The 11,629-nt window shown below is 38.8% G+C and overlaps 1 protein-coding gene across 3 annotated transcripts in view; it reads right to left on the bottom strand.

Annotated features, from left to right (window-relative positions):
* Window positions 1-947: 947 nt before the first annotated feature.
* The window catches only part of TMCC3 (transmembrane and coiled-coil domain family 3), a 99,327-nt gene continuing 88,645 nt past the window's right edge, over window positions 948-11,629 (bottom strand). For all 3 annotated transcript variants that reach the window (XM_079993454.1, XM_079993456.1, XM_079993455.1), the window contains exons 2-4: window positions 5,431-6,347; window positions 4,721-4,856; window positions 948-3,575 (exon numbers count right to left, since the gene is read on the bottom strand). In XM_079993454.1, coding sequence (XP_079849580.1) covers window positions 3,273-3,575; window positions 4,721-4,856; window positions 5,431-6,347 — 1,356 coding nt within the window. In that variant the 3' untranslated portion in view covers window positions 948-3,272. The remainder of the gene's footprint in view (window positions 3,576-4,720; window positions 4,857-5,430; window positions 6,348-11,629) is intronic.

Below are 11,629 nucleotides of genomic sequence, written 5' to 3'. Positions count from 1 at the left end.
GCCTCGCACAGGGTGCCACTGAAATTTGAAAGTCCGCTCTTGAATTTGAGTTGTTGAGTTTTGGGGCTGGGGTGGGGCAAAGTTCACCAAAATCTACACTTCTGACATGGACTGCCATACATCCAGATTTCCTCAGACACTTCAGTGATTTCTGCCCAGAGGGCCAAATGGCAGCTATATCCGGGAAATTCTGGGTGTATGGCAACCCTATCAGAATCACTGAACCTGGCCTTTAACATATCTGGTAAAGAAAATAGCCAAATGTGTCCAAAGGAGGTTTGGGGAAAAGAACCTAAAAGGATCCATAAAAGGAACAAACTATTATCCTGAAAATTTTAGAGGATATGATGTAGATTAAGGCACCCAGTTTAGTCTCCTACCCCCCCCCCCCCAAAAAAAAATTAGGGGTACTTTGGGATCTTTTGCAAAGAATTCAGTTTATTTGGGTATTCTGTCTCATACTTGTTGTATGAGGGGGAGAAGGGGAGCAAGCCTGTTGGCCCTATTCCATAAATTGCACTTTCAACACTGTTTCCATGTATTGGGAAGGCAAACATCTGCAGAGGGACCTCTTTTATTGGGTGAAGCTCCTTGTGGGAACCACCAACATCCCATGCAGGGAGTTTACATGTGTAAGACCAGACTCTTCACTTGATAAATTCTTCCCTCTGTGGCATGGAGGTCAATGCCTCCACAGGCTCTGACATTGGAGGGGGGTAGACCCAGTACACTCACCCACACTCTTCCTCCCTCAAATTAGAGATTTTAATGCAACAATAAGGGAATATTGGGGAATAAATAGAAAAATAAAGGACTTTTAAAATAATATATGCCTGTTGTCTCCATTGTCTTCTCGATATAGTTAGCAATGCTGTATATATAGACAGATGTCTTAGTCTTTGTCGTCAGCAAGTTCAGTTCCACGTTTTTGTTTTGTTTTTTTTAAAAAAACAACACGAAAACAAAACATTGCACATATTGATTTTTTAAACCATTTTTAAAGTGCAAACTTTACCAGTATTTACATCGTTAGCAAATTAGCTCCTGAAATTATGTCAAGCCTCAAGGGGGCTTTCCAAACTCTGGGCTTTTCTCAGGAGAACTGCACAGCCTTTACTAAGCCTTCACTGTTCAACAAAATACAATTCTCACAAGTGCTGCCACTATTACTTTCCTAGCACTAAAACTGCTAAGTAAACACTAGCCCTGATCCTTCCATGACAGGCAGGATTCTTACTATAGCAGGCTGGCAACCGCACAGTGCTAGTCTTCTACACAATTACATTCAGAGGCAGATGCCTGCATCTGGAAGTGCCCTTGGAGCACAGTTTCTCCTGTGTGAGGTAGAGATGAGGGAGAAATCTGGTTTGGTTCACATCTTAATGGACTTATCCATGCCGCTGTTTAATGTCAACAGTAACCTACCTGTACCTCCATTAATTCTCCATTGTCCACATGGCATTCTCTTCCAAGTCACATTCTATCCTCCTCCAGATTTTCTCACGCCCTCTCCTTTTGGAGCATCCCTGGTATGAAAGAATCCAAACTGAGGGAGGTCAGTGATTTGGAGGAGAACATCATATGGACAATGGACAATTAATGAAAGTACAGGAAAACTTACTGTTCCTATTAAACTACAGTATGGAAGAGCCCAATGTGAACATACCTTATTCACACTTCCTGAAACAATGTATGTGAATTTAAATACAGGTAGCTTTCAAAATTCACAGTTCTGTTAATTTTCATGACGCAGTTCTCCAACCCAAAGATGTGTACAAAAATGCATATATTAGGGGGAAATGTACATTACTGTAAAATGCATAACTAAAACATAAAATAGCAAATGGATGCATAAATGTGGTAAACTAAACTTAAAATTATAAAAACGTGAAACTCATGAGAAACTGAAACTTAACAGTTTCATCATTCTCTAGTATGAACCCCATTAAAATTAATGAGACATGTGCAACAGGGTAATTCATTAGAATTCAAGCAAATTACTGTTACAACATTCTTCTGCAACCAGTGCTGATAATTAAATTGGCAGATGCCTTTTAATCATTTTTTAAACAAACAAAAAAAGCACCACTAATGTATTTCTCACCTTTTCACTTCCTAACCATATTTATTCACATATCTTATACAAGTATTTTCATACATGAAGTTTTATTTCAATACAAACTTCACAGTGATTGCGGTATTATTTTAGGCTAAAGACATTGATTTGAGAATACTGCCCTGCTATAGCTAGATGTTGGGAGAGCATCACAAATTATCTCCAGAGAAATACATCGGACAATGTATTTTAGTGGTTAAAAGTAAAAAAACAACCAACAACAACAAAAATGAAAACAAAAGCCGAAAAGATTATACTGTTTGGACTGCATGCTATTGTTCTTATTTGCTCATGGCAACATCACTCACTAGACAGCTGCAGGTTTCTAAAGGGATGTGATGAGTGACTCCTATCACTGCATTTCAGCCAAAAAGTAGTTCCCATTAGACAACATAGATTTATCAAAAAGAGATAAATACCCATGTTTGGACCACATGATTGGCAAATCCTCATTTATTCAACAGTTGGGACAGCTATGTATATATATTTAAGATCATGAAACAGAAGTGGAATGGAATATAATATTTAATATAAACTAAATTGTAAGGCAAAAACAATTTTGGGGCAAGGTTTAAGTAAGAATCCTCTTTGACTATTGGGCCAATGTCAGCAGCAGGCAAGAGAGATAACAAACTCCATCACAGTTTCTACCTTATAAATATCTGTCTTCAAGAGATGCCAAAAATGTCCATTTCTCCAAGGTGTGTAAATCTCAACTTTCTGTTTGCATATGCTTCATAAGGGAACAGTAGCGACTATGTAAAGTGGAATGATGCAGGTGACTGTTCATGAATATGCAACCTCCCAACTAGGATTGCTGTTTCTTATTTATACTATACTTCTCCTAAACCCCAGTCTAGTTAAGATCATGTATTCAAGACTTGACTGTTCAGGATTTCTGCAGCGTAGAAAAAGTAGATTAGATTAAGGCAGAAAGATTTACACAAGTAATTAGTCTATAACAGATTCACCTCATTTCATATAAGGTGACTGATGAGGTGAAATACACTGCCAGGAGTTATCACCATCACATTTTAATACCCAATAGAAAAGTCTTCATTTAGTCTGCACAGGTAAACTGCAAAATTAAAGATTTGGTAGTTTGTTTAGAAGTATTTCTTCTTTTAAAAACAAAAATGCTCTGGGCATCATGGATTCATCTTGGTATGATCATCTTTTCTATGGCACAGACAATGTGATCCCAGTTTTTGCATAAAATTGCAAGAAGAGTTACTGCAAAGAAGGTGCAAATGATATGGAAACGGCTTCTCATCATAGGAGCTATAAACTTGGCTATGGTGGAGACGCACACTAGGATTACGGTCATGAAGGCCAAGACTACGTTTATACATTTCCCCAGCAAGACTTTGGCATTAACGGTTTCTGACTGCAGGGCTTGCTGTTCTTGCTGATGAATCTCCAGCTTAGAGACCCGTGTTTGGCAAGATTCCAAAGCTTCCTGTCGGTATAAAATAGGAAGAGGAAGGAGGGAAATAAAAGTTAAGGAACCATCACTTTCGTACATAAAATACATTTTCATTCTATCTGATCAGTTAAGGACATTACCCCCATCTGTGCATAAATCAATTAGCAAAACAATTTACAACTCTTTGATCGCGAACTCTACAATTCTATAATTCTATGCACCTCAAAGTTGAAAATGTATTAACACAAAAACATTAGAACAGGCAGCTGGATTAGGCCAATGGTCCATCTTGTCCAGCATCCTGTTCTCACGGTGGACAACCAGATTTGAACACAAGATCACTCTTCCTCTGCCTGTCTCCAGCCATCCATAAATGTACAGTACACAGATTCACAGAATTGTAGATGTCTTTTTCCTCCTTGAAGGAGAACTGTGCAACGGCCAGTGTTCATGTTCAGTCTCATATCCTCTGATTACACAGACTGATTAAAAGCTTGGTGAACAATTCTTTCAACAGAACTTTTCTATACTTATTTTGTTCATTCCCACAACAGCCTAGTGAGGGGGGTTATAATTTTTCCCATGGAGAACTGCAGTTGTTCCTATCTTGCAAGAGCAATGTCATTTCCACACTACAGCCCCATCAGAGATAAATGTGAAAAGTTAGTGGTTAGATGTGAAAGCTCTGGCTATGAGTTTATGGCTGCAATCCTAAAAGTGAAAGGGAATAAGCTTTATTGAATGCAGTGGGGACTTACCATATTTTTTGCACCATAACACTCACTTTTTTCCTCCTAAAAAGTAAGGGGAAATGTCTGTGCGTGTTATGGAGGGAATGCCTACGGGTGGCATGCCTATGGATTTTCCTGCTCTAAAAACTACGTGCGTGTTATGGTCGGGTGCGTGTTATAGAGCGAAAAATACGGTAGGCATCTGAATAAAGCTGCATTGGATTCGCAGTATTTCTTTGAGAGGGAGATGCAAAAGTTCTTTTTAAAGACATAAAGAATAGGAAGCATGAGTGACTTCCTTCTCCATCTCCAAAGGCCCAAATCTAGTCTTAAATTGGAACTCAGATCTTTCAGTCTAAAAAATCCTGTGCTTTCATCACTGGACCACAGTGCCTAATTCTTTGGAAACAAAAAAATAATCTATTACTTAATTTCAAAAGTTGGTACCTGAACATCTCGCGACCGTTCATACGCCTGATACGCCACCTTTTCTTCAATACTAGCAAGTTCTTGCTTCAAGTTGGCTGTCTCGTGCTGGTGGAGGTCTGTTAGATCATTCAGCTGGTCTTCCAATCGCTCATACCTTAACAAAAACAAAATTTACTTGGCTTTTATGTGAAATCTAATGAAAGTGCATCCCTCCTTATTTGTAGGTTGCATCATCACCATTCTTTATCAGGGTAACTTTTTGTTTCCCTCAGCTGAAACCCTACTGGCATTAGAAAAGTATACTACCTTGAATACAAGCTGAACATTGTAAACCTTTTAAAAATTATTATTATTATTATTATTATTATTATTATTATTATTATTATTATTATTGGCATTCTCACTAAGTTGTAAGTTTTTGCATGTCATTATAGAAACTAACATGACAAGAGGTTTTTTACCCCATGAGTGCTCACCTGATAAGCCTGCTGAGAACTCTGAGAATACACTTCACACATGACCCTAACAGCAAATTTGGTAGCCTCTTCAAGTGCATATATGATGGGGAAGCATTAACATGTGCCTATGTAGTACATGCAGCTGATCATTTTCATGGGTGGAGTTCAAGGGTACTTAGTTCAATCTTCTCTTTGTTGCATTGCTTTGACACCACCTCATTCTCACCTATCTGTGAAAATCAATTTCAAATGGCCAACATAATAACGTACCTGTACCTTTCCTCCTGCAGCGTTTGAGAAATAAAGCCATACTCTCTTTTGAATTGTACTTTTAAATTCTCAATGTCATCTGCCAACTGGGATTGTGCTTCCTTTATTTCCCGCAGTCCCTCAAAGAGAATTGATAGTTTCCCATGGCTTTCCAGAGCATTTGTTCCACCATGGCCAAAGGACTGGTTTCCATTGCTGTCCGCAGAGCCAGATGTTGCACTTGAGCACTCATCATCACTGGTGTATTTTGGCTTGGCCACTATAGTAGCACTTCCGCCGTAGGCCCTGGAAGTAGTTTCCGGCCTAAAATCATCCAGGCTGCTCTTTAAGTGAGCAATATTGTCAGCACTACCAAATTTATTCCGGATCAGGTTTGCAAACTCTCTGGATTTGCTGAAAACAAACACTGGTGGTGTCAAGGAGACTCCTGGAACACCTGTTTTGCTGCTCTCATTGCTCTGGCCAGTAGTACGAGATTTCCCATGGGCATCTTTCAGGGAATGTTGGATTTCCTTCAGGCTGTCTTTGGAAGTATCCTTGGTACTTTTGGAGGAACCATTTTGTTCTATCTCTTTGAGCTTTCTGTGATATTGTTCCAATTTCTTCTGCAACTGGGCTATGGAATGGGCAGACTTTTGATTCTTCTTTTCAAATACTTGTTTAATTCGCCCTGCTTGTTGTTTGTCCGCACTGTTCACGAGCTTCAAATACTCTGCCACATTCCCATCCCGAGCTGTTTGTTCTATTTTGATCTGCTCCGTAACTTTCAGAATCTTTTGCTTCAAACTGTCTGCACTGAGTTTTACTTTGTGAAACTCAAACACACCATCAGGTACATCGAAGTTGAGGTTGGTGTCCGAACCTCCCCGGCGAATATTAAGAGGAAGGCTGAGGGTATTCATATCATGTCTTTCCACCTATAAGAGATTAAAATTCAACCTTAGTTTTCTATGAAATCATTCATAAATAATTCTAAGAAGAAATTAATATAAGATCACAAAGCATGACATTATTTGTGATGTGGGAACATTATTGCAATGCAGGAACTTGGGCCAATGGGGAAATAAGTGTTCTGCTCATTCAGCCATGCAGAACACTAGTATAAACATCGTTAGCACCACACAATCCCATAAAATAGTAAATATTAGGAATCTAATGTTGTAGTCCTATACTGTACACACTTGCCTGGGAGTAAGCACAACTGAATATAACAATTCCTTCTGAGTAGACTATGCTGCTCATACCAAAATAGTGCCATATTACCGGTACTCAAAACTGGAATCAAATGATAAAGTTAATACCATAATAAGCACAAAATGTCTTCCAGATTAAAAAAATCCATAAGGTTTTTAGTTTGATACACAAATAAATTATCCTCCATTTTCCTAACTACACTCTCTATATTAATTTTGCTGAGCAACTGTTTCTGATTTTCAGACCAAGCAAATACTTCAGTTCCTTTTTATCAACTTAGTAGCAAATGCAACACATTGCTTTTTTTTTTTACCTCTTATTCTGTAGCTCAACTGGTACCCCTAGCAATTTGATCCAATACTACATTATTTCCCTCCCCTGCAAATGAGCAGAGCTAGTTCCTCACAGCTCATGAATATTATGTACATCTGACAAATACATAGTAAGTATGCTTCCTGAGACAGTACACATACCTTTAAAGCACACTTTAAGCAAATACTCTCAATCAAAGAATGTTGGGCACTGCAATTCACCCCTCAATGAGTTACAATTCTCAGCAATGACAGTGCCTAAAATTCTTTGAGGAAAGAATAATGTGCTTTGAATGTGCTTTACAGTGCTTACACAGCCTGAGTGCAAGTAATATACCTATAATTGTACCCTAAGTCTGAAAAGCTATCCAGTCATGAAGTGGAAAAGTGCTAAGATGATAAGAGAACCTGGTTTGTAGTGCAATGTACAAGGCAGCAGTACTGTATCTTTAAGTTATAACCTACTGGATACTTTGCACATTGGACCTGATAAGCATAGTCACACAATGCAATAAAGGAGGTAATCGTTATTATCCTTATCCTGATTCTTAATTGCAGCAAAACATAATTTTAATTGCCTAGAAAAAACAACAAATCCCATAGAAATGAAAATGTTCCCTTATACAACACTTCTTATGTAGTGTTTGTGCACATGCATGACGAGGCTGTGGTCAACATTATTCTAACTAGGATGTAATATGCAGTGCAGATGAGATGTAACATGCTCATCACAAAAGATACGTGCACCATCAGCCTTAGCATTCAAATTATGGTAGGTGTTTTTAATTAAACATGAATGAATTTTTACCACACATAATAGCCAGACTAAATCGGAAGTCTCTGCTGATGAGAGAAAGCAAAGAGACTGACTATATACATACATACACCCACCATAATCCCGAAGCCCAGCAGCTCGCTTACTCAGCTTTGGGAAGGCAACGCGTGGGCTGTGTGTGTGTGTGTGTGTGTGCGTGCGTGTGCACCAAAAAAGGCCTTGAGGGGCCATGTGTTGGACCACCCTAGCCTAGAGGCCTACTTAAAATGACAGTGAGGCTGAATTCCTTCATAACAGATTTTAAGAAGAAACTATTTTCTTAGAGACTGGCCATGTTCCAAACAGGAAGGAAGAATATCACTGTTGGTATTTTAGTAAAGATTTATTAGTTTATTTCAAATATTTACATTCTACCTCCTGGCCTTCATTCTCAAGATAGCTTGCAACAAAATTTAACAATCCATGCAAAATAAAATGCAGGCAGTAGCCGAACATGTTATTGCTCGCTCAGTTCACAGTATAGGACAGTTTTGATGATTGAGATTAATGGTCTGCCATGCTAATGAAATGACAAATGCATTGGCTGAACAAAATTCAATCCAAATTAAGCAGAAGCATTTCAATATTATCTCAGATCTAACACTGGACAACTGACAAGAATTATGAATTATAAGATGCTCCTATAATATATGTGGGCATAATATTTATATTTATAAAAGCAGCATCTATTCCATAATAATGATCTAATATCCAATATGGTTTGCTTTTTGAAAGCAGTAAAAAAGTAATCTCTACTCTGAATTCGTCTGCATGTTCATCCGTCACACTTTATAACTGTTACTCAATAGGCGTACAACACACTGCAAATGTATAATCGATAGTCTGACGTATTGCCACAGGAATTTTAAGAATTATGGGAGTTAGAGCACAGAGTGATTACAGTGACATACAATACGCTACATAGCAATTCAGCACCAAAAGCAGAAACGTCCTCAGACCTTCATGATTTTAACTCTTGTACGTTAACACGGAGCCACTCATTTCCTAAAGCAATTCAGCCCTCTCGACTCATAGCAAACTCAGACTAACATTGTCAGCTAACTAACATGTTTATACAAAATCTAATCAGCAATGTTACCCAGGACAAAATGTACATACTTCCAAGGCCGGGTGGCTCTGCTCACAATCCTACATAAATGTTTATTTCCTTTAGTACAAAAGTATTCTAAAAATATTTTGCATATACCAAGACATGAGTCTCAACAGCTGCTGTTCTGACCCTCTTCCTCCCTACTTTAAACGATGGAATCTCTCTTCCTCACAGAGGTAAATTGCTCCCCAAGCTCTGTGGTTTCCTATGACATGCCATAAAACTGGACAAAAGGCAAGGGAAGGAACAGGGGAGAGTTCATCTAAGGCTGTGAACTTACCCCATTTACTCTGCTTCCAGTGCACTACCACTGCCGGTCTGAGAAGCAGTGTACACATAACATAAGTTGTAATTCGTATCTACATGTACTGTAATTCAAATCATATCTGTCTTTTTTAAAAATCAAATACTGTGTTTTGATGCATTATTCCCCACACCAGCTTCAATCCAAACTGAGAAAAAGAACAACCAATTGTATGTTAAGCTGGTACTGTGTACATAGTGTTAGCTAGAGGGAATCACATCACCTACTAACGCCATGGGGTGTAACGGGTGTTAGAGCAGGGCTGGTACTTCTGGTGGGGGGGACACATTGTGCTTTTTCTGGGGTGGTTTGCCCATCTTTGGTCCCCACTCTGCACTCAGCTCTCACCTGTGGCTCATAGAAACTATTAGCATGTGACAGTGGCCACATCCTGGGAACGGCTTCGACTGGCCTTAAACCATCAGTGAATTAAGGACTTTCCCTGCATGCAAAGAAAGGCTCTGGTGGATAGAGCAGACGAGAAAATGGAAGCTAAATTGTTAGGCTGGGATGCGCCAGATTCAGCACATCTTGCCTGTGCTAAAAGATCTATAGAGGCTACCAGTCTGTTTTCAGGCACAACTGAAAGGGCTGTTCTTGACCTTTAAAGCCCCAAATGGCTTGTTAGCAGAATTTTTAAAGGACTGCCTTCTTCAATAGAAATCTTCCCAAAAGATCTGCTTCTGAGACTGGTCTACAGATAACCCAATATTCAGGAGATGAGGTGAATGGCAACTGGGGAATTAGCTTCTTCAGTGGTAGCCTCTTACCTTTGAAATAGCTTTCCTGGGCAGATTGTGAAGTGCCTATATCATCATAAGGTGAAACCTACTACATTTTAAAAACATGTTACTGAATTCAAAGTTTCGGTGAACTGCTGTTTTTAAAATTGTTGGCTGCTTGTTGTTTCATATATATTTTTGTTGTTTCATTGCTATTGCTTTAAAATGCTTAACATAATAATTTGTTTTTGAGGTGCTGGTCAGAAAGCAACTCACCAGAGCACAATGTTAACTATCTCCCATTACAATATTCATTGTAGGTATGTGAACATGAATAAGTAAAGGGTGTGCCACACTTATCTGGGGTGGATCCAGAGCTAAGTTAGGTGAACTCAGTACACACTGAAAACAATAGGAGTCAGGTAGTTGTCAAAATCTGACCATTATCCTTTCCTCTCCTCCAAATTCCAGCAGGTAGTTATTTTTTAATGATATCTTGTTAATATTTCAGCAATTCCCCTTTGTACCTGGATAGCTAGCTAACATGCTCTCCTTTTGTTTCAACACATGAGCATCTCTGTGTGGTTTTAGCTTCTTTTCTCCTTTTTGTATGCTACTCTCCAGGATAGAAAGATGTGCTAAGAAGGAATGCACAGCAGCTAATTTTGGTAACATACCTCCAGCTAAAAGCTGAAATGGTTGTGCTCTATCATTTACACACATATACTTCTCCATATATACCCCACTGTGTGGAAGGAAAGCACTATGCGGAGAGAAAATAAACTTAACATTGTCGTGTGGAACTTCCCCAAATGCCATTGCTCAGCTGCAGCTTCCTTAACACATAATCACTCTTAGTTTGAAAGAATATATGTCTACAGCATTTCACGACTCTATAAATTATTCCATCATGCAGACAGTACACAAGTGAGTCATTTGCTTATTGTTATCCAACCCTTCCCATTTTCCTATATACTGAGAGTAAGAAAGCCTTCATATGCAGATTTTGACTGCAGAAGAGGCTGTAGATGTATACTGTAAAAGAGAAGTGATGAAACAGCAAAACCGAATACTGAACTTATTAAAATCTGCCCAGCATGTGCTATCCTGAAAAGAGTTATCAGCAGAAGGACTAGTGTTCTAAGTGTTCCATACGCCTTAACATTTCTTTTCCATGTATTCTACAGTGAAGACCAAATCTTTGTTCACATTTTGCTTGCAAATGTAGATTTGTTGTAGATTTAATTACCTATCTGTACCTTTTGTTTACTATGAGGGGAGAAAGCATTAATGGGGATAATGAAAATAATGATGCAATTGAAGGAAAATTAGACAAAGTAGTCTCATTGAAATCTTTTGTTGTTTCCAATGAACTAAAGAGCATATAGCTTTATCCAGATTACACTCATTAAACTCTAAGACGAATATACAAGCATTATGCAAGAGCAGCTTCACATCTGGACTGTCACAATCAGCAAACGAGAAATGTGCACACCCTAGAATGTGCAATGTGCTCATGCCATGCACAGTACTCATAATGTATGTTCCGGTGACCCACACAGAATTATCTCCTTTACAGTGTAGCAGAGGATCAAGCCAGGTCACATAAACCAAAAAACCTGTGCTAATCCTTGCTGTGATGTTCATGCAGCTTCCAAGAGCTGCCCAGGGGAGCAGCTTTGGCCGTCTGTGTCCCGAGTCAACTGTCAGCAAATTAGATTGAAGGATAAGAGGCAGCTCCAG

The sequence above is a fragment of the Podarcis cretensis genome (assembly GCF_951804945.1).
Source record: "Podarcis cretensis genome assembly, chromosome: 10".
NCBI lineage: Eukaryota > Metazoa > Chordata > Lepidosauria > Squamata > Lacertidae > Podarcis > Podarcis cretensis.
The sequence above is the reverse complement of the archived record's forward strand: the minus strand, read 5'-3'. Positions and strand labels throughout refer to the sequence as shown.